Source organism: Macaca fascicularis, chromosome 8, assembly GCF_037993035.2.
Source record: "Macaca fascicularis isolate 582-1 chromosome 8, T2T-MFA8v1.1".
NCBI lineage: Eukaryota > Metazoa > Chordata > Mammalia > Primates > Cercopithecidae > Macaca > Macaca fascicularis.
In genome coordinates, this window is record NC_088382.1 from 26,424,283 (window position 1) to 26,447,671 (window position 23,389).

The window sequence follows — 23,389 nt, forward strand, 5'->3', positions numbered from 1 at the left end:
AAAGACTGGTCAAATGCTTTTTCAAGTTATCTGATAAGTAAAATCTTTAATAAATAAGCTAGCTTTAAAATTACTGGTAAAGTAATATTAGAAATGTCTTAAGAATTGCCAGCATACATTTTTATTTGCATTTATTAATCAAGAAATTTCATACTTAACCCTACCAAATACTATAAGGTGTCAAAATTTGGCACAGAGCTTACAAAACTATAAACCCAGCCCAAGACAGAATGACCTCTGCTCCTGTAATCATTAATAAATAAGACATTGATATTGGTTTAATGAAAATAGCTACATCTTGAATTATTTAGCAAAATTACCATAATTTCTAATCTTGCGGCAGTCTAGGTAGTCTAGTCCACAGGCAGTAAGGAGGTTTGTTTTGGGAAAGGACTGTTACAATCTTTGTTTCAAAGTTAAACTATAAGTAAACTTGCATGGTAAAAGAATGTTTAATTTTGTGAAAAACGACCAAACTGTCTTCCAAAGTAGCTGTCAGAGACAACCTGCTCCCAGAAGAAAGCAGCAAGCCCCCTCCCCTAAATACCCTGCAGCTTATTTCTTCCGAGATGCCGGCTCCGCCCCAAGTTCTCAGAACTTAGGTACAGCTGTATCCACCCCCAGGCCAAACCACATCCTGGTACTCTAAGCCAGGTGGGGCAAGAAGTGACAGACAACTGCAGGATGTAGACTAACCTCAGAAAGCCCCTAGGCCCTCAAATCCCTATATAAGCCCCTCACCTTAAACACTCTGGGCTGCCTCCTCTGAGGGTTATGGAGCAAGCCGGCAGGTCAACAAACTTGCTTGCCTGACTTTGAGCCTACTGGTCCTTTCTCTCCGCCGACCTTACAATAGCTGTACCACTTTGCATTTCCACCAGCAATGAATGAGAGTTCCTGTTGCTCTGCATCCTCATCAGCATTTGGTGTGGTCAGTATTTTGGATTTTCACCATTCTAATAGGTGTGTAGTAGTATCCTATTCTTGTCTAATTTGCAGTTCCCCAATGACATATGCTATTGAGCATATTATCATATACTTATTTGCCGTTGGTATATCTTCTTTGGTGAGATGTCTGCTCAGATCTTTTATTCATGTTTTAATTGGGTTATTCTTCTTTTTGTTGAGTCTTAAGAATTATTCGTGTGTTTTGGATTAACAGTCCTTTATCGGAGATGTCTTTTGCAAATAGTTTCTACCAGTCTGTGGCTTATCTTCACATTCTCTTCACAGTGTCTTTCACCGAGCAAAAAAAATAATAATTATTATGTCTAATTTATCAATTATTTCTTTCATGGATTATGCTTTTTGTGTTGTATCTAAAAAGTAATCATGATGCCCAAGGTCATCTAGATGTTTTGTCTTCTAGGAGTTTTATTGTTTTGTGTTTTTACATCTAAGTCCATGATCCCTTTGATTTGGCTTTTGTGAATGGTGTAAGATCTGTACCTGGATTTGTTTTTGTTTTTGCATGTAGGTGTTCCAGTGCTCATTGTTGAAAAGACTCTTTGAACCATTGTATTGCCTTTCTTTTTTTGAAAGGTCGGTTGACTATATTTATGTGTGCCTATTTCTGGGATTCCTATTCTGTTCCATTTATCTATTTGTTTATTTTTATGTATTTATTTTTGAGATGAATCTTGCTCTGTTGCCCAGGCTGGAGTGCAGTGGTGCAATCTCGGCTCACTGCAAGCTCCGCCTCCCGGGTTCATGCCATTCTCCTGCCTCAGCCTCCCGAGTAGCTGGGACTACAGGCGCCCGCCACCACGCCTGGCTAATTTTTTGTATTTTTAGTAGAGATGGGGTTTCACCGTGTTCGCCAGGATGGTCTCGATCTCCTGACCTCGTGATCCGCCCGCCTCGGCCTCCCAAAGTTATTTGTTTATTCTTAAACCAATAACACACTATCTTGATTACTGTTGATTTATAGTAATTCTTGAAGTTGGGTTGTATCCATCCTCTGACTTACTTCTTCAATATTATTTTGGCTTTTCTGAGTCTTTTGCTTTTCCACACAAACTTTAGAATTAGTTTGTTGATATCTACGAAATAACTAGCCATGATTTTGGAATTGCATTGGATCTACAGATCAATTTGGGAAGAATCGATATCTTGATAATATTGAGTTTTCCTGTCCATGAATATAAAATGCCTCTATATTTATTTAGTCCTTCGTCGATTTCTTTCATCAGAATTTTGTAGTTTTCCTCATGTAGAATTTGTACATATCTTGTTAGATTTTTACCTAATTTTTTTATAGGGAGTGCTAATGTAAATGGTATTGCGTTTTTAATTTCATATTCCACTTGATCATTATAGGTATATAGGAAAGGAATTGACTTTTATAAATTGACTTTGTATCTGCAATCTTGTTCTCATGGCTTCTTAGTTCCAGGACATTGATTTGGCAATACTTTCATAATTTTCTACATGGATAATTATGTCATTTGTAAAGACATACCATTTTATTTCTTCCTCTTCAGTCTGTACAACTTTTATTTCCTTTACTTGGCTAACTATGTTAGCTAGGATTTCCCGTACAGCATTGACTAGGAATGGTGTAAGCAGACATTCTTGTGTTATTCCTGATTCCAGTGGAAAAGGATCTAGGTTCTCACCATTAATTCTTATGTTGGCTGTAAGGTTCTGGCTTATGTTCTTTATCAAGTGGAGGATGTGTCCCCCTGTTCCTGGAGTGCCGAGACTTTTTATCATGAGCTGGTGTTGGATTTTGTCAAATGCTTTTTCCGCATCTGGCGATATGATCATATGATTTTTCTTTAGCCTATTGGTGGATTATATTAATTGATTTTTGAACATTGAACTAGCCTTGCCTAGCTGTAATAAATTCCACTTTATCCTGGTGTACAATTCTTTCAATACATTGTGGGTTTCAATTTGCTAATATTCTATTGAGGATTTTTGCCTCTGTATTCACAAGATATATTACTTTGCGTTTTTTGTTTGTTTGTTTTTGTTTTTGTTTTTTCCGAGACGGAGTCTCGCTCTGTCGCCCAGGCTGGAGTGCAGTGGCGTGATCTCCGCTCACTGCAAGCTCCGCCCCCTGGGTTCACGCCATTCTTCTGCCTCAGCCTCCGGAGTAGCTGGGACTACAAGCGCCCGCCACCACGCCCGGCTAATTTTTTGCGTTTTTAATAGAGACGGAGTTTCACCGAGTTAGTGAGCATGGTCTCAATCTCCTGACCTCGTGACCTGCCTGCCTTGGCCTCCCAAAGTGCTGGGATTACAGGCGTGAGCCACCACACCCGGTGGTGTTTTTTCTTTCCTGTAATGTCGTTTGTGTGGTTTTGGCATTAGGGTAATTCTTGCCTCATAGGCTCAGTTGAGATGTATTCCTTTTGTTTCTATCATATAAAAGAGATGGCACAGAACTGGCATAACTTGTTTTTTAAATATTTGGTAGAACTTATCAAATGAAACCATTTGAGCCTAATGCTTTCTATTTGGATGTTATTAATTATTGATTCAATTAATTAGACATAAACATTCAAGTGGTCTGTTTCCTCTTGTGTGTTTTGGCAGAGTGTGCTTTCAAGAAATGTGTCAATTTCGCCTAGGTTATCAAATTTGTGGACATACAGTTATTCATAGGATTCCTTTATTATCATTTTCATGCCCATGGGATCTGTAGTAATGTCCCTTATTTCATTTCTGATATTGACTATTTGTTTTTTCTCTTTGTTAGCCAGGCTAGAGGTTAATCAATATCATTGACCTTTTCAAAATATCAGCTTTAGGTTTTGTTGATATTCTTTTGATTTTGTTTTCAATTTCATTGATTTCTGTTCTTTTATTTTTTCTCTTCTGTTTACTTTGAACTTAATTTGTTCTTATTCTAGATTACCAAGGTGGAATCTTAGGTTATTTTAGATCTCTCTTCTTTTCTGGTTTGTACATTCATTGATATAAATTTCCCTCTATACAGAGATTCACGGATCCATCCGGGTGGTCCGGGCACCACTGGCGCCCCTCTGCGGCGATTCCCCCGTTCCATTTTCTGAAGCCACAGGTCAGAAGCCGCTGTAGAACGCTTTGCCAAACTCCAGGATCTTGAAGGGAACGTAAGCTGCAGCTACCTGCCGCGCAGGCGCAAGCCTTTCTTTCCGCACAAAGACCGTGGGAGGAGGGGTCGGCGCAAGCGCTCGGTGTCTCTCTGAAAAGAACTTCATCATCCTGCTGCCCGGTTACGGAGCGCAGCGCAACGCATGCGCCTTGAAGACTTACGGAACTTATTTCATGCTCGGGGCGGCGGTGACGTGTGAACGAGAAGGAGGTGGTCAAGGAACGGAAGCCGGGAGGGAACTAGGGCGGAAGGGGACCAGGGCCGGGCTTGTGTTCGGTGCCTTGCCGGGGCTGGGGGGTTCCGATGTGGTCCCCGGAGCGGGAGGCCGAGGCTCCGGCCGGGGGAGACCCGGCGGGCCTACTGCCCCCCGAGTGGGAGGAGGACGAGGAGCGCATGTCCTTCCTGTTCTCCGCTTTCAAGAGGAGTCGCGAGGTGAACAGCACCGACTGGGACAGCAAGATGGGCTTCTGGGCGCCGTTGGTGCTGAGCCACAGCCGCCGCCAGGGGGTGGTGCGCCTGCGTCTGCGGGACTTGCAGGAGGCCTTTCAACGCAAGGGGAGCGTCCCGCTGGGGCTGGCCACGGTGCTGCAGGACCTGCTGCGGTGAGGGGCGGGCCGGGGCCGGGGTCACGAGGGCGGGCGGGGGCAGCTCTCCGAGGGCCGGGCCCTGGTCCTGTTCTCTGCACAGTGCGCTGCGCCCAGCCCAGTGTCTGGCCCAGAGAAGGCATCCAGTGTGGGTTCAGAAGGCGAAGAAGGGAAATAAGGAGGCCGGGCTAGGGAGGCTTGGAGGGAGAGGAAGGGGGGGGTCTGGGGGAAGATTTGGGGTCGGGGATAGTCCCATTAGATGAGTTCCAGAGAAACCAGCCTAGCAAAGGTGACAGTGATTTGCCTGAACTGGGACCCCGTTATGTAGTTATTTCGTAAGAGCCTCCAAATTTGAATGGCCCGTGGAGCAGAAGGTCTAAGAGATAGTATTCATTAACCTAGAGAAGGTCAGAGCTAAAAAGCGGGCATTCGTGGGGAAGAGGCCTGTAGGCATCTTGCCAACAACCCCTGGCACAGCTCATGCGTCTGGCTTGTCCTTGGCACAGGCTTTTTGGAGCAGAGAGGACGTGAAGGAGAACGAGGGCTTTGCTGAGTATCTGAGTGCCCTTAAAAGGTCTGTAGGAGATACGTGTGTGACAGGTGCAGTGTTTTGGCGGTATCTGAGGGGTAACATTGATAACTAATAGATGTACAGTGCTTGGCAGCATGCTGATACTTTGTATGCACCATTTGACCCACTCAGCGGTCTTGTGGTGCGGTGGTAGATTATCCTCAGCAGACAGAAGAGGAAACTGAGTTTCAGAGAGATCAAGTGACTTCCTCAGAGTTACACAGGTGGTTAAAGCTGATACCGGGACTGGATACCTGGTCTTTGGATAAGTCATTTGCAGTTCAATGTACGTATCATTCTGAGACCAGCCTAGCGTGATACCCTTCTCAGTGAAGGAGGGAGAAAGTCAACTCTGATGTGTTTTTTTTGTTTGTTTCTTTTTTTCTTTTTCTTTTTTTTAGTTTGCTGCTCTTTCTGATTAAGAGCTCTCCCTTCTCTACTTTTGTTCTCAGTACCTTCCCATTGGCTGACATTGATATTGCCTAGGATGGTCTCGAACTCCCGAACTCAAGCGATCCTCCCACCTCGGCCTCCCAAAGTGTTAGAATTACAGGCGTTGAGCCACTGCACCTGGCCAGCAAGGCTTTCGGAGAATGTGTACAGTGCAAACCGTTTTTGTTCATGCCTGAAGTAGGAAACAGGAGAAACAGTAGTTGAAGAAGTCAGTGAGGGATGAGACCAGAATGGACCTCCTTACTGTAGAAGGGTGACGATCTTTCACTTCCGATCCAGACACTTTAATACGTCGATGGTATTAAAGTCTCTTCTCCTGACTGCTGACGCTCCACTGAAGCTTCCTGTTGCTTACCTGGGTCCTGAAGAATTTCTGAGGGTGATACTTCTCCACAGAGGCGACGTGGCATAGTATTAGTATTAAAAGTAGTATCAAAAACCACAATTACTTTTGCACCAACCTAATAGTTAACAGCTTAGCTTGAGGGCCAACTGGCCTAGGCCTGAATCCTGGCTCTGCCATTTGCTAAATTATGTGGCCCTGCACAAATTTTATGCTGTCTTTAATTCTCAGTTTGACAAATTCTAAAATGGTGATGATAATTGTACCTAGGTTTATTGTGAGGATTTGAAGAGATATTCCTTATATAGCCTTCAGCATAGTGACTGGCCAGCAGCAAGCATTTAATAAATTGAGCTGCTGTTACTGTTACCAGCACCACGAAATACTTACATATACTTACATATACATCGTATCCCCACCCTTGCCTTGGAAGAGCACGAAGTCTTTCTGTGTACATCTTTGTTTTCTTCCTTGTGTCTTGCACTCGACAGTGATTTATTTTCATTTGATTGTTTTGAGCACCATTTGTAAAAGAAAATCTCAGCGAAGGCTCAGAAGCTGCCTGTGTTTCTGTTGTCTTAGTGGGGCACTTGCCTTTTGGTTCCAGCTCTATCGTGGTGTAGATTTGACCTCTCTGCTTACCTTCTGAGTCCCTCAGTTTTCTCATTTGTTAAAATGCTCATAACACCGCCTCCTATGCAGAGGTGTTGTGAGGCTTAGAGCTGGGGTATAAACAATGCTGCATGTAGTTAGCACAGCGTAGGGGCTTAGTAAATGGTAGTGATGATGATGATAAAATTCCTCTTTTGGGGTAAAGGGGGAGCTGGAGACTGGAATGGGATATTGCATTAAGTGCTACTACACACCCTTCTTTTTCTTCCCTGCAGTCGAGGGGAGCTGCAGCGGGAGTCAGACTTCATGGCCAGTGTAGACAGCAGCTGGATCTCCTGGGGGGTCGGGGTCTTCCTGCTGAAGCCTCTCAAGTGGACTCTTTCTAACATGCTGGGAGATAATAAGGTTCCAGCCGAGGAGGTCCTTGTCGCTGTGGAGCTGTTGAAGGTGGGTACTCAGAAGGGGGTGTCTGGGTGTCACCTGATGTGATCATAGCATCCTCCACGTCCCTTGGGTGCGTTCTTTTTTACATGGTGACTGAGTTGATAACTGAGTTTATCTGCCCTCCCTTGTACTTGCGCTTTGTATATTCATTAGTGGGACTTGTACATTTCAAGGGTTAGCCTTTGTCTGGGAATTTTCAGCAACTAACAGTGGATTATTTTCTAGTATCTGTAGGGATTCATGTTAAGCAGCCGTTTAGGAAATGCTTTGCCTTCTGTAGTTTACTGACAGGAGTTTCTCAGGATTCCTGAGGACCTTGTGGCTTTCGGTATTGCCACCTCTGAACTGGCGCACTCAGCTCCGCTTTCCTACTTTGTGACCGTGCCCTTTCCCGTTCCAGCTTTCTGATGGCCTGCCTTCTGCTGCACATGCTCCTCTCCCTTGAAGAGGCCACTGGGGCCATGGTCCCGTCCTAGCCTCCTGGTCAGTCAGCCTCCTCCCGGCCTGCCTTCCCCACAGCCTTAATCGCATGGCTCATTGCTCCACTCCCTTCCTCAGCAACACCCTCAGCTCCTTTGCATCTCCTTTGGTCCACACCAGGAGACTCCCAGCAAATCCATAGCCCTAGATCAGCCACATGGGGTCTAACACCCCTGCTGGAGAAAATCACCTGTCATCAGACTGAGGTCCCCTTCACAGTCCCCAGCTGTGGGAGGCCCTCAGAGCCACACCACAGCCTCATTTTTCTTTCTCTCTGTCCCCTCACACGCTGTGTCCTCTTTCCTCTCTGCAGGCACTTCACTGAGAAGGTAGACTCAGGGTTCCTGAGTTGGCCTTCAGTTTTCTGTCCTCCTACCCCAAGCCTGACCTCCTCAGAGCCCACCTCCTTCTGTGCTCAGAGTGTAGTGTCCTTCCTCTGCCCCTCATCTGCTGTGCGTCTGCACCTCTTGTCCCTTTGTCCCATTGGCTGGCCTCTTGCCCGGTATGTTCCATCTACGTCTCAGCCTGTAAACCCAAACCCACTCGTGCTTTTCTGAACACGGATTGTCTCTTTTGTGGTACCTGGGCCCTACCTAGTGACTGCTGTTTTCTTCTCAGCTGACCTTTGCGTCACCATTTCCTCACCTCCCATTCACTCTGTCACCCGGTGCAGACCTGCTTCAACCACCCCCTCCACCCGGATGCTGTGGATGAGTCTCTGTGTGTGTGTGTGTGTGTGTGTGTGTCTACAAAGTTGACTGAGCACCTGGTGGCCAAAGTACATTGCAGAGAGTATTTTTGAAATTCACAGACCAAGCCTGACCTCAGGGCCCTTGCATAGCCCTAGAGGCTTCACACAGCTGGAGCCAGCCCAGAATCCCCACCCTCACCCCAAGAGACGCACTCGTTTCTCCTCACTGTGAGAGACTCCAGCGCACTCTGCTTCAGATGGAGGAAGAGGTCTCCCAAATCTGCCAATGTCTCGCTGTCCCCCAGGACTTTGACTAAGCAGCCCACATTTTCTTCAGGGGCAGCCCCTTTGCTCCATCTACACGCCCTCCCCGCACCCACGCGGTTATTACCCTGCCCGGTGCCCTGGTCTCCAGGGCTCAGTCAAGGTCCCTGCAAAGACTGCAGGATGATTTGAGTCTGCCTCTCATCTCACATTGTCCTCCAGCCTGGGGCGGAGGAGAGGCAGACCCGTGGATCCCCACAGGTGAGGTTTGCAAACAAAACAAGCCTGCTCTTGATGTAAATTGGTTTTCCCGAGTCCAGACAGAGAAACAGCCAGTAACTTTTTACTTTTGGATGGTACTGAAAAATACAAAAAAGCAAACATTGTTATTTTGTTATTAAAAAAAAAAATACAAAGAAATGAAAGTTTTCTTTCTGTTCATCCAACTTTTCTCTCTTTGGGCACTCTCTTCACATTTGTGTGAGTGTGTGAGTGTGTATGTTTACAGACTTATGTTTCCTTAATGGCCTTGTCAACTCTAGTTCTTCCTGAAAATCTTATTCACTTTTTTCTTATCTGTCTTTCCTGCTAGAAGGGAACAGTGCCATGGGCCCTGGGACCCTGGGAGCAGTGCCTGGGGCCTGGTACCTGATAGACAGTCAACAGATCCCTGTCGAGTGGATGAATATATACACACAGACACGTGTACACATCACTCCATTTTTTTCTAGAAATGAAATCGGTGTGCAATCTGCTTTGTTTTCTTCCACTGCATTATATCAGGTGCCTCTTTCCAGGCCCTACACAGTATGGATTTACTTGATTCTTTTTGATGCCTGCATGATAATCTATTGATATGCCACAATTTATGCAACAGGTGCTCTGCAGATGGACATTTAAGTCATTCTGATTTCTCTCTCCATTTTTCCATTACAAAAAAATGCCACTTGGGCAGAGATCTATGTACTTCTCCCTTTATTTTTATGGAATTGATTTTCAGAAATGCCTATGTACTTTTTAAATTTTAACAAAAATTGCCAAACTACTTTTCAAAAGTTTGTAATAAGTTGCACTTTCATCAAGATTCTATAGTCCAGTCTCCCCACATCCTTATCAGCACTGGATAATATCAGTCTTTTCAATCTTACCAACTTACTGGGAAAAAAAATGATACGTCCTGTTTGTGAATTAAGCATTTTTTTCACCTATGTACTAGCCATTTACATATCCCCTTCTGTAAATTGTCTGTTTATATCCTTTGCCTGTTTCGTATTGTGTTATCTTTTTTTTTTTTTTTTTTTTTTTGAGATGGAGTCTGTCTCCCAGGCTGGAGTCCAGTGGCGTGATCTCCACTCACTGCAAGCTCCACCTCCCGGGCTCACACCATTCTCCTGCCTCAGCCTCCTGAGCAGCTGGGACTACAGGTGCCTGCCACCACACCCGGCTAATTTTTTGTATTTTTAGTAGAGACGGGGTTTCACCTTGTTAGCCAGGATGGTCTCAATCTCGTGACCTCGTGATCCGCCCACCTTGGCCTCCCAAATGCTGGGCTTACAGGTGTGAGCCACCACGCCCGGCCGTATTGTGCTATCTTTTATGTTAATCTGTATTCTTTATGTATTAGAGATAGATACGTATAATGTATTTAGTATTAAGGATGTAAATATTGTTTCCCAGTCTGTTGCTTGCTTAATTTTTATTTATGGTGTCTTTTACCATATAGAAGGGTTCATATTTCTGTAGTCAGATGTCTCAAACTTTTCCGTATAGCTACTGAATTTCAGGTCTTCTTTAGGAAGGCATCTTCTGACTCAAGCTTAAGTGGGTATTCTTTTATTACTTTGTACTTTAAGTTTTTCCCTTTACATGTCGTTACTTCAATACTTATTTTTGTGTATGTGGTGGGGAAAAGCTCTTATTCCAAATGGATGGCCAGTTGTCTCAGTATTTTTTCTTGATGTCGTATAACATTAATTTATTTGTGTGTGGTTACTGTGCAGTTAGTGCAGTAGTTGCATATCTGGTAGGGCAGTCGAATCCATGAAAACTCAATGTCTGTGTCTTACTAGGCTCTTTTCCACCCTTTGACACCATTGACGAGTCGCTTCTTAAAATGTCTAATTTCCTTGAATTTGTTTACATGATGCAGCAAGCTCTCCTTGGTTCCCCCAAAGCAGTCCTGCTGGCTCTCTTTTGTGGGTTCCTTCACTTCCTAAACAGTGATCTTCCTTCAGCTTATTACTTTCCTCCCTGAGTGTCCTTGGATATTTGCCGTGGATATGCTGAGGACTTTCAACCGTTGTATCACTGTCCTGCCGTCTCCTTTGAGTTTCAGATTTGTAGATCCACTTATATGTTGTATATATATTTTTGGATATCTCTCAGACATCTTTTTTATTTATTTATTTGTCTATTTTCAGATGGAGTCTCGCTCTGTTGCCCAGGCTGGAGTGCAGTGGCGCAATCTTGGCTCACTGCAAGCTCCGCCTCCCGGGTTCAAGCAATTCTCCTGCCTCAGCCTCCCAAGTAGCTGGGATTACAGGCGCTGCCACCATGCCCAGCTAATTTTTTTGTATTTTTTTAGTGGAGACGGGATTGCACCATGTTGGCCAGACTGGTCTCAAACTCTTGACCTCAGGTGATCCACCCACCTCAGCCTCCCGAAGTGCTATATTATAGGCGTGAATCACCGCGCCCGGCCTCTGTCAGACATCTTAAAACATCATATCCAAGATGAGATATTTTGTCTTTCCTTTAAACTAGTCTTTTCCTCCTGTGTTTTTTGCTATTAATAGCGTCACATCCATCAGTCACTCAATCCATGGTGACTTTCCTCTCAACTTTCTCCTCCAACCCTGTATCCAGTTACCAGTGTTATCTTCTGAATTTTGTTTGGCTCCACCACTCCTCTTTCTGTGTCTATTATTCAAATAGTCTGTTGTTCAACCCCACATAATCTCCTGTGTAAATGGTCTCCTTGCCTCTAATCTTAACTCTACAATCCATCCTATCCCAATTGGCAGTTAGCTTTCTGTTAATCTAGCAATGTCAGTTTTCTTCAGTGACCACCCACCATCTACAGAATAAAGGATCATCATAAGATATTATACTTTCTATAATATAGGAGTGCTTGGCCAGGCGCGGTGGCTCACGCCTGTAATCCCAGCACTTTGGGAGGCCGAGGCGGGTGGATCACGAGGTCAGGAGATCGAGACCATCCTGGCGAACACGGTGAAACCCCGTCTCTACTGAAAATACAAAAAAATTAGCCGGGCATGGTGGCGGGCGCCTGTAGTCCCAGCTTCTAGGGAGGCTGAGGCAGGAGAATGGCGTTAACCCGGGAGGCGGTGGAGCTTGCAGTGAGCAGAGATCCAGCCACTGCACTCCAGCCTGGGCGACAGAGCGAGACTCCATCTCAAAAAAAAAAAAAAAAAAAAAAAAATATATATATATATATATATATGTATGTATGTATATACATAGGAGTGCTTCTCCTCTCTTTCCTTTCCCCTCTACATTTGTACACGTGCCACATTGACCCACCCTTCTATACTTATGTTCCTCTCTCTTCCCGAGATACCCCTTTCACCTCTTCACCTAGCAGCTTGCTCACTCTTCAGAATTCTGCTAAACATTTTTTTTTTTTTTTTCCAAGAAATCCTGAATCCCCAGGCAGTCTTTTCCTATATTTTCACAGCATCCCATGCACACCTCAGTAAGTCTTTCTTGTTTCTGGTAGTAATTTCCATGTATGAGCAAAATAGTGACATTATTTCTTGGAACTTACATTTCTTAGTCTTGTCACTAATCTTATCCCATCTGTTTATCATATACTTTTCTTTGTTTTTTGTTTTGTGTTGTTTTGAAACAGAGTTTTGCTCTTGTTGCCCAGGCTGGAGTGCAGTGGCACAATCTCAGCTCACTGCAACCTCTGCCTCCCAGGTTCAAGTGATTCTCCTGCCTCAACCTCCCAAGTAGCTGGGATTATAGGGGCCCACCATCACACCCGGCTAATGTTTTTTGTATTTTTAGTAAAGACGGGGTTTTGCCATGTTGGCCAGGCTGGTCTCGAACTCCTGACCTCAGGTAATCCGCCTGCCTCCGCCTCCCAAAGTGCTGGGATTACCAGCATGAACCACCATGCCTGGCCCTTTTCCCTTAAGACTCTTTACAGACTCAGTAATGTTTGTGTTTGCAGTATAGCCAATTGGCAGGAAAATGGAGAGACTACAATTGGAAGGGAATTAGATATCATTTCATCCACCCTCTTCAGAGAGTGATACTGAGGACTAGTGAGGCTGTGACTGGCCCAGTGTCACCCAGGCTGGGCTGGAAATCAGGCCTCAGGTCTCCTTCACAGATGTTCTACTTCAGCTCACCTCCTCAGTCTTCCCTTGGGAAACCACAGACCAGAGAGAGGCAGGAGTGTAAAATCCCCAGTGGACGTGCAGTGCAGAGCTGGCTCCCAGCATCTCATGTGCATTTCATATGGAGTCACCAAACTTTCCTCCAAGGCTTAAAAACACAGATCCTTCCTCCTTTTTAAAAAGCCGCTACTTGGGGAGGATGGGCTTGGGATTCCCGGGTGCTTGCCTTGTGTGGTCATGGTTTTGAAGCTCAGGGTCAGGGTCCCTGCGTCCTGTGGCAGTGGCCAGGGCCTGTCAGCCCATGTTGCCTTTCCCGCAGGAAAAGGCTGAGGAGGTGTATCGTCTGTATCAGAACTCGCCCCTCTCCTCCCACCCCGTGGTGGCCCTGTCAGAGCTCAGCACCCTCTGCGCTAACTCCTGCCCAGATGAGAGGACCTTCTACTTGGTGTTGCTGCAGCTGCAGAAGGAGAAGAGGGTCACAGTCCTCGAGCAGAACGGGGAGAAGGTACGGAGGCTCACCTGTTCATTCTCTGACTCAGCGGTGATTGATTCAGTACATACAGTAGCGACCCCTTATCTGAGATTTTGCTTTCCAGAGTTTCAGTTACCTGCAGTCAACCACGGTCCAAAAATAATAAGTGGAAAATTCCAAACATTAACAGTTCCATAGATTTCAGTTGTGCACTGTTCTGAGTAGTGTGATGGGACCTCGTAGTATTCCGCCTGAATGCTCATCTCCCCTTTGTCCAGCATCTCCCTGCCTGAGTCACTTAGGAGTTGTCTCAGTCATCAGATTGACTGTCATGGCACTGCAGTGGTTGTGTTCAAGCCACCCTTATTGTACTTTTTTTTTTTTTTTGAGATAGAATCTTGCTGTCGCCCAGCAATCGCACAATCTCAGCTCACTGCAGCCTCCACCTCCCAGGTTCAAACGATTCTTCTGCCTCAGCCTCCCGAGTAGTTGGGATTACAGGCATGCGCCACAGCGCCTGGCTAATTTTTGTATTTTTAGTAGAGAAGGGGTTTCACCATTTGGCCAGGCTATCTTGAATTCCTGACCTCAAGTGATCCTCCTGCCTCGGCCTCCCGAAGTGCTAGGATTACAGGTGTGAACCACCGTGCCTGGCCTATTGTACTTAATAATGGCCCCAAAGCACAAGAGCAGTGGTGCTGGCAGTCCAGATTTACCAAAGAGAAGCTGTCAGGTGCTTCCTTTAAGTGAAAAGGTGAAAGTTCTGGACTAAATAAGGAAGACAAAATATCATTTGCTAAGGTTGCTAGGATCTACAGTAAGAATGAATCTTCTATAGGAAAAACTGTGAAGAAGGAAAAATGTTTGCATAGCTGTATATATAGGGTTCAATATTCTCCGAGGGTTCAGGCATCCACGGGGGGTTCCATTCACTGGAATGTATCCCCTATGGATAAGGGGGGCCTGCTGTTCTCATATGCCCACCAGCACTCCTGCTTGGGAAGTTCTCAGCCTTTGTGGTAGCAGCAGTAGTAATTTCTCCCTGTCCCTCAGATTGTGAAGTTTGCCCGAGGGCCACATGCCAAGGTCTCTCCAGTCAATGACGTAGACGTTGGGGTGTACCAGCTGATGCAGAGTGAACAGCTTCTCTCGCGCAAAGTGGAGTCCTTATCCCAGGAAGCAGAGAGGTAACTTTTAACCCCTAGCTGAGCCCCCTCCCCACTGTGGCTGGCCCCCAGAGACAGCAAAATGTTACTGTATGTGGGCTTTTAAAAAGATAGGTTTGTTTTTTTTTTTAAGCTAATTACAGAAGTACTCACTGCTCAATGCAGAAATCATAGAAAGCACAGAATATCACAAAAGAGAAAAAAAATGAGGCCTTTTCTTTCTTTTTTTTTTTTTTTTGCTCTGTCACTCAGGCTGGTGTGCAGTGGTGTGATCTCGGCTCACTGCAAGCTCCACCTCCTGGGTTCACACCATTGTCCTACCCCAGCCTCCTGAGTAGCTGGGACTGCAGGTACCTGCCACCACGCCTGGCTAATTTTTTTATATTTTTAGTAGAGACGGGGTTTCACTGTGTTAGCCAGGATGGTCTCAATCTTGTGACCTCGTGAGCTGCCCATCTTGGCCTCCCAAAGTGCTGGGATTACAGGCGTGAGCCACTGCGCCTGGCCTTTTTTTTTTTTTTTTTTTTCCTAAATTGAGACAGGGTCTTGCACTATGCCCCAGGCTGGAGAGCAGTGACACGATCTTAGCTCACTGCAGTCTCAAACTCCTGGGCTCAAACAATCTTCCTGCCTTAGCCTCCTCAGTAGCTGGGACCACAAGTGCGCACCACCATGCCTGGCTAGTTTTTAAATTTTTTGTTGAGATGAGGTCTCACCGTGTTGCCCAGGCTGGTCTCAAACTCCTCGGCGCAAGCAAGCCTCCCACCTCCCACCTCAGCCTCCCAAAGTGCTGGCATTGCTGGGGTGAGCCACTGTGTCCAGCTGAAAACACGAGTCTTAATTCTTCCCCCGCAGACCATGACTGTGAGTGTAATGTTTATGCTCTTCCTTACCAGTATCCATTCAACTAATATTTATTGAGCTAGGCATTGTCTTAGGGACTGGGGATATAGGCGTGGACAAGACAGGTTCCTGCCTTTGCAGAGGTCTTTCTGAGGGGCCCTTCCCCTGCCCTTTCCCCTGGATGACTGTACGAGGAATCCCTGATAAAGACACACACTCCGGCAGGGGGACACAGACATTGAAGTCTGTCTTCCAGTTGGGAAAGCCTCGCCTTGTTGGGAGGCAGAGGGATGTGTCCAAGGTCATTGTTGGTGTTAACAGTTCATTCCCTGTCTCCCCAAATTGGGAAGACATGTACGAGGTGCCCTGTTTGCATGTTCTGTCGTGGTGGGTAGAAAAAGCTTGTCCTCAGTCAGCCTGCTTGAGCTGCCTGTTGACTTGCCACAAGAGTTTTTGACCTTCAGCATCATTTTTCTTGCCACTGGGCAGAGTGGGTTTAGTCTTCAGATTTAAAACCACCTTGACTTGAGTGCTGCTCTCAGGGACCCTTTGGGACCCTGCCCCTCCCGTCCTGTGACTCAGTCATCTTATCTGTCCCTCTGTTTCTAGGTGTAAAGAAGAAGCTCGCCGGGCATGCCGAGCAGGAAAGAAGCAGCTGGTGAGTTCTTGTCTCCTCCAGCCCCATAGCAGTGCCCCAGGCAGGCCTGGAGCGATGCCCAGCAGTTCGGAGAGCAGCCTGCTGGGGTTTTGAGGGGGACAGAGTCTGCAGGGGCCCAGGCACCACGGCTTATTTTACAGATGGGAGGGAAGAAGGCTGGGACGGCCTTAGGGTCTGGGAAGGGCTGTCTTCCTCTTGCCCTTTGGCTTCCCAGTTCAGCACTGACCCAAGTCTCCATGCCCCCCAGGCACTGAGGTCTCTCAAGGCCAAGCAACGGACAGAGAAGCGCATCGAGGCCTTGCATGCCAAGCTGGACACTGTTCAAGGCATCCTGGACCGGATCTATGCCTCCCAGACAGATCAAATGGTAGCCACTCCCCCCTACTCCAGCACTCAGCTGGTCTCTCCGTGGGTGTTGGTCACTTGCAGCTTCGGCTTTGCCGTTTGGAGGATCCCTGGGTTCTTTCGGGATGTAGCTGGGGTTGCCTTTGTCTTTCCAGTCAGGAGGTTTGGCCTCAGTGGGTATAGGGTAAATTGAGATTGGGTGCCCAAAAAACCCCAAAGCTGCGTTTTGGAGTTGAAACAATATTGTCTGTATTTTGCCAAATGTCTGTCATATGCACTGATAGCTTTGCTTTGTCTTTAGGTTTTTAATGCCTACCAGGCTGGGGTGGGAGCACTCAAACTCTCCATGAAGGATGTCACAGTGGAGAAGGCAGAGAGCCTTGTGGATCAGATCCAAGAGGTACAGAAAGGGGCCAGGGAGGGAGACACAGAGAAGGAAGTGACAGAGGACAGATTTGACTTCATTGTACATCCTCTTTAATGAAACTTGACTTGTGACCTTGTGAACTTGAGGAAGCTTTTCTTGATTCTCATTTGGGGCAGGATTGCTTTGTCACCCTAGATATTTTCCACCGAAGCCTGAGATGCTCAGAGCCACCATGCCCAACTCAGGGCTTTGCACTTGTCTCTTACAGCTCTGTGACACCCAGGATGAAGTTTCTCAGACTCTGGCTGGTGGGGTAACCAATGGCTTAGGTGAGTGGACAAGGTGGTTATTTTTATTTTTATTTATTTATTTATTTATTTTTAGATGGAGTCTCACTCTGTCACCTAGGCTGGAGTGCAGTGACACATTCTCGGCTCACTGCAACCTCCGCCTCCTGGGTTCAAGCGATTCTCCTGCCTCAGCCTCCTGAGTAGCTGGGATTATAGGCGCACACCACCACACCGGGCTAATTTTTGTATTTTTAGTAGAGATGGGGTTTCACCATGTTGGTCAGGCTGGTCTCGAACTCCTGACCTCGTGATCCGCCTGCCTCCGCCTCCCAAAGTGCTGGGATTACAGGCATGAGCCACCATGCTTGGCCCAAAGCAATTGTTTCTTCTTTTCATCCTAGAAGACTTCGTTTCCCTGTGCTGTGATGAGTTTGACGGTAGATTTGCTTTTCCGGCTGCAGGCAGGCCTCTCCTAGCCTGCCCTCCCTGGGGCCCATCTGCAGGAGCAATCAGGGAATTGCCATTTCCTCCTTGACAGCTGTGCTCATGAGCCATCTGTGCTCCGGCATTCCTCATTCACAAGGCTTCCGACTGGAGGATCCTCCTTCAAGGGCAAGGGGAATCAGGGTCAGGTCCATGGGGTTAACAGAATACACCTCCTTGGTGACTTAACTCTGAGTGTGGAAGAAGCGTCTCTGCTTGAAGCTACCCTCAGTTTCCTGACTTCCGGGATTTTTTTTTAATTTGCAAGGAGGCCTGGCATCTTTTGAAAAGCTAAGCGGAGTTTTGGTAACCTCAGTCCTGTACTCATTAATGCATTTCTCCCTGGAGTTTATGCATCTTTATGTTCTCTTTAATTTCCAGATTTTGACAGTGAAGAACTGGAGAAGGAATTGGACATCCTCCTTCAGGATACCACCAAAGAACCTTTGGATCTGCCTGACAACCCCCGCAATAGGCATTTTACCAACAGTGTGCCTAACCCTAGGATCTCAGATGCTGAACTTGAAGCTGAACTTGAGAAACTGTCCTTATCAGAGGGAGGTATGGAGCTGTTTTCCAAGGCCTCAGGCGGGCATGTGGCCTTCTGGCTGACAGAGTTGATGGGCCCAAGCCCAATTACTCAATTTGCCAGAGTACCAGAGCCCTATAGGGAGTTGAGGGTTTGTTTATATTAAGACTCAGTCTCATAAACACTGGAATGCCTTCATCTTCAAGATTTTCCTGTTATAGTGTTCAGTCATTTCTTTGCCTTGCAGGTTTGGTCCCAAGCAGTAAATCTCCGAAAAGGCAATTGGAACCGACTCTAAAGCCATTGTAGGACCCTCAAGTGAAGGACCCTCATGTAAAAGAGAGACCAGGCTTGCTGGGTGTGTACATAGTTATTTAAACAAGAAACTCTCAGAATGTGTTTGGAAGAGGAGGAAGGAGAACTACTGATTTATCTGGATGCTACTACTTACTACAGGACAGATAGAATTTCTGGAAGCGATGCTCCAAAGGCTTGCTCCCAGCTGTATTATGGACCTGCCTTCTCATCTTTATAGTGCCACAATTTATACAGTCCTGTGTCTGACCTGTCATTTCATAGCCTGCAGTTCTTGCCATTGGCACACTTAGTTTGTCTTCACCCACCAGCTTCGTTCCAGCCTATGAAGGGGAAAGATTTGCAGTTTTGCCAAATCTGAATCAGTTCCCACTTCCCCCTGTGGTTTTTTAGAGGGGTTTATCGTCTCGCTAATGTCAGTTAAATAACTTACTCTGCCCCACTTGATTTCACTGGTAAGAGAAGAATGAGAATGAAACACTTCAAGGTTTTATTTGAGGGGACTTAGCTGCCATTTTATGGAGAAACATGTAGTGTAAAAGGTTTTTCTCTAGGGTCATTTGTCAGAATTCTCCAGGTGTTCAGAGAAAGAGGTCGCCCCAAGTGGCCCAGAGTCGTGACAGTCCGAAGGGGCTGGTGTGGCCGGTGGGCACTGCCTCTTCATCCGATGCAGCAGGAGGTCCGCTGGTGGGGGAAAGCTTCTTCCGAGGCCTCTGCACTCGCCTGGGAAGAGGCCCAGTCACTACAGGACCCCGAGATGTCCAGACCCCTTATACTTTTCTAAAGAGGTGAAACTGTGGCCTTGGCCCCATCATGGGATAACTTAAAAATACATACCTATCTTCCAGAACAAGCCACACAGCAACACACCTCCCCTCCTTGAGCCTGGCGCACAGCACCGGGCTCTGTGAATTTGGAAGGCGTTTCACTTTGTGGCCTACTGCTCGGGGCAGGGGAGCTGAGCCAGGATGTGCAATAGAAGCAGGGGCTGTGCCTTCTGCCAGATCTGCCGGGAGCTACCTGGGCCACCCGTGCACCTGTCCTGCTTCCTGCAGTCCCCGCTCCCTGCCTCCTCTGAGGGACGGGGCAGGGCGGGGTAGGGGGATAGACAGGAAGGGGTCTGAATGCTCTGGCAACGGTGAGAAGAAACGATAGCCACAATGCCACTCCGCTGCCCAGCCGCCAGGATCTCTGCCTGGAGCCCTTTGCCCTGTCCCTGCTGCCTGAGGTGGCGTAGAGCAGAGGAGGAGAATTTGCTCCAGGCCAGGAGCACAAATCATTGTTCAATGAATTTCTCTCCAACTCGACCTTGGTAAACGGAAATGTTGGGGGTGAAGAGAAACAATCACTATTTTTTTTCTTTTTTATCTGGTAAATAATTAAAAGAAACACCGGAACACTTGTCCCGTCTCTTCTTTAGGTTGTATCAATGTCTTGTTCCTTCGTGCCTCCCCACGCTTCCAGCTTCTGCACACTTTGGTTCTTTCTCTGAAGTCCAGAGGAGAATGTGGAGCGCCTGATCATGTGAGCTTTGAGCTGCAGCAGCTGCTGCTCCATCCAAGTGGCCGCGCACAGTGAGCTCTCCTGGGGAGAACTCACTCTTTGAATGGCCTCCCTGGTTTTAGCAGTGTGCTCTTGCTACAGTTTTCCGTTGCCTGGGCTCTATGAGTGGCCTAATTTCTTCTGCTCATGTGATTGTATCATATTTTAGTCTGGCACTGGTATTTCTCAGCCCCTCCTCCAGGGATGGTGTTTGCCACGCCCTGTGAGGGAGATGGGCTTTGAGGCTGAGGGCAGCATTAGGAACAGGCGAAACAATTGGCTGCAGCACTCGGTCTGCAGCTCCAGGTAAGTCAGAGGTGAACTGGCCAGGAAAAGGTGGTGAGAGCAGCGGCTCAGAAAGCCCTGGGAGAATCTAAAGGACCTGGTGAGAAGGGCGAGAGGGACTGGAGTTCACAGGCCCAGCCAAAGAGAGGGCAGAACCGCTGTTCCATTCCTTCTGCTGGAAGGAAGTGGCCTGGACCTGGTGAGCCTTGTTAGTCTGGTTTAAGGTTGCTTTTTCTTTCGCTATCCTGAGCCACTGAAGAATCCTGTTAAATGATCCAGTCTTATTCTTTGCTGTGCTACAGGAAATTAAAAGGAGCTATTGAGTCTGCTGGGAGCAGAGAACAAGAAGGGGTCATCTACAGGACTCTGGTGGCGGCGGCTGCAGCTGCCAGCATGGGATTCCCACAGCTGGGCAATCAGGGCTGAGTGGCCTCAGGAGTCAGCACCGCGGAGGGATTCACTCCTCTTGAGAGTTTTCTCTCTCTCTTTTTTTTTTTTTTTTTTTTGAGACAGGATCTTGCTCTGTCACCCAGGCTGGAGTGCAGTGTGAGATCGTGGCTCACTGTAGCCTCGACCTAGGATCAAGCAATCCTCCCACCTCAGCCTCCCGAGGAGCTGGGCCTACAGGTATGCCACCACACCTGGCTAATTTTCTTTATTTTTGGTAGAGATGAGGTCTCAAACTCCTGGCCTCAAGAGACCCTCCCACCTTAGCCTCTCAAAGTGCTGGGATTACAGGTGTGAGCCACTGCACCTGGCCGACTTCCTTCTCTTGAATCTTTGCTGCCTCATGACAGGAGTCAGAGCCTGACAAAGTGAAGAGATGATGCCGTGCCTGGGAGGGTGGCTGGAGAGTCCCCCATCACTGCTAGTATGGGAACGGTGATGGTTTGCAGAGAGGAGGTGTGGATAGAAGGGTAAGTGGGTATTTGGAGGTGAGGGGAAGGGTGCTACCTGGGAATCTCTTGGGCCTGCCTCAAAAGGTTGTGTAACTAGAGTCCTGGGACCGGGGTGGGCTCTGCAGTCAGACGTTGTGAAAGAGACGAAAGGGTTACACTGCAGTTCTCACTGCCTGCCTGAAGTGACAGCCCAGGGCTGAGCAGACCTCCGGGAGGTGGTCATGAGGATCTGGCTCAATCTGCCGAAAATATAATCTAGGCCATCAGAAAAGAGGAGGGAAGAGCTGGAGCTGTGAAGAAAGATGAGATCATTGAGAGCACTGACTCCCAAAGAATCAAAACGAAGCCCTGCTCTGAGGCTTGTGGGTGAGCCTGGTGACCCTCCTTTCTTCTGAAGTGTCTTCATGTCTTCTCATTTTTACGTAGTTGTGGCTACTCTTTGGGGAAAGTGTGGCTTCTTTTCTCTTTCTGCACAGAAGCAATGCAAGGTTATAGACCCTGGAATATAACCAGAATATGGACTCTGGAATATGGCCAGAAGGAGCCACGAGAAGGGTAGGGGAAATGTCTGTTTTACAGAAGAGGACCCTGAATCTTAGACAGCTTGCTGAAGCCACAGAGCTCACAGGGGAATTTAGTTTATTGACTTCCAGCTTGGAATTCTTTGTTACACAAGTGTTGAGGATCAGAAAATAATGCCCCAAATGTGGCATTTGACGAGCTGAACTAAAGCAGCAGCCTCAAGCTCTCTCTCTCTTGACTTTCCCCCACCATGGTGTCTTTCTGACCCTTTCTTTTCTTTCTTTCTTTTTTTTCTTTTTTTTTCTTTTTTTCTTTTTTTTTTTGACACTCTTCTAAAGCACCAGGAGCATACTATCTCTCTGACCCTTTTTCTTTCCTTTTTTTTGGACCCTTTCTTTTTCTGAAGCACCAGGAGGAGCTCTTTCTCTGGAAGTTCCGTTACCTGATTGAGAAAACTTCTTCTAAAATAAATGCAGTTGTCTTAAAGCCCCCTCCCTATGAATCTCATTAAATAACCAGGAATGATTAATCACCCAAGAAAAGACTAAAAAAAGAAGCTACAGCCAGGATACCATACCAGACAGACTTTTCATCTTTTCTTCTGAGGGCAGTTTCAAGAGATAACCTGGGAGACTGTATCCACATAGTAAGACAACCTTGGTTCACAGTGCAGTACTACCCCTCACCTTTCATGACTTGTCCACAAGCTATTGTTTGTCCTTCAGTCCCATTCAGCGTCCAAAGAGAACCATTTACAAACCACTGTCAGGTCTTTGGGTCCATTCATTTAAAGCCCCCCTACTTCCCTTTCCCCAGTGAAGAGAGTACTTAAGTGCCAACCATTGGGCCTTTCTGTGTATGTTCATATTTTTTATATGGCTCCCCTGCTTCATGCATGTTAATAAATGTGTTATGTTTTTCTCCTGTTAACCTGTCTTTTATTGTAAGAGTATTGGCTATGACCCTTAATAGGATGGAAGAAAGAGATCACCCCTTTCCACTCTTGCACCAGGCTACTCCTAACCACACTCTCAGAAACGCATTCTCATGACCAGGTGCAGTGGCTCACACCTGTAATCCCAGCACTTTAGGGGGCCAAGGTGGAAAAATCAGTTGAGTCCAAGAGTTCAAGACCAGCCTGGGGGAACATAGGGAGATCCTGTTCCTACAGAAAATAATTTTTAAAAATTTAGCCAGGCGTGATGGTGTGCATTTGTGGTCCCAGCTACTTGGGAGGCTGAGGTGGGAGTATTGCTTGAGCCTAGAAGGTCAAGGCTGCAGCGAGCCATGATTGCACCATTGTGCTCCAGCCTGGGCAAAAGAGTGAGAGACTGTCTCAAAAAAAAAAAAAAAAAAAAAAAATGGAGGACACAATTTTCTGTATGTATGCCATACTTCAACTTTTTAAAAGTGAATAACACTAAAAGATATTGAATGAATAACTTCCAAACCACTTGTGGGTATAAAAGGGCAATAAGAATAACAGTACAATAGAAGACAGGAAAATTTTGAAACAGAAGTACAGAAACTCTTAACAGAAAGTACTAAATGAGCCAGTAAAAGGTAATAAAAATATGTCAGTAATCACAACGAGTGTAAATGAATTGAACTTGCCAGATAAAAGACAGATGTTGGTCCGGGTGTGGTGGCTCACGCCTGTAATCCCAGCACTTTGGGAGGCAGTGGCGGGTGGATCACCTGAGGTCAGGAGTTTGAGACCAGTCTGGCCAACATAGCGAAACCCTATGTCTACCAAAAATACAAAAAGTAGCTGGGCATG

At 46.6% G+C, this 23,389-nt stretch overlaps 1 protein-coding gene across 10 annotated transcripts; it reads left to right on the forward strand.

Moving 5' to 3' along the window:
• The first annotated feature begins 4,325 nt into the window (after nucleotides 1-4,325).
• On the forward strand, nucleotides 4,326-22,536 carry CHMP7 (charged multivesicular body protein 7). Of its 10 annotated transcripts, none has more exons than XR_012417146.1 (14): nucleotides 4,326-4,686; nucleotides 6,923-7,094; nucleotides 13,213-13,398; nucleotides 14,419-14,552; nucleotides 15,984-16,032; nucleotides 16,280-16,399; nucleotides 16,679-16,777; nucleotides 17,013-17,073; nucleotides 17,899-18,078; nucleotides 18,294-18,404; nucleotides 19,782-20,815; nucleotides 20,986-21,105; nucleotides 21,347-21,453; nucleotides 22,016-22,536. XR_012417146.1 is itself a non-coding variant. In XM_065518992.1 (11 exons), exons 1-10 carry the CDS (start codon nucleotides 4,388-4,390, stop codon nucleotides 18,353-18,355), a joined length of 1,362 nt encoding a protein of 453 aa, XP_065375064.1. In that variant the 5' UTR covers nucleotides 4,326-4,387; the 3' UTR covers nucleotides 18,356-18,404; nucleotides 20,491-20,691. The 10 variants fall into 10 exon arrangements, 4 of the variants coding, with proteins under 4 accessions (XP_065375064.1, XP_005562897.3, XP_045253976.2 ...); XR_012417151.1 differs by lacking the exon at nucleotides 4,326-4,686 and adding an exon at nucleotides 5,171-5,242; XR_012417148.1 differs by having other exon boundaries at nucleotides 21,347-22,536.
• The last annotated feature ends 853 nt before the right edge of the window (nucleotides 22,537-23,389 follow it).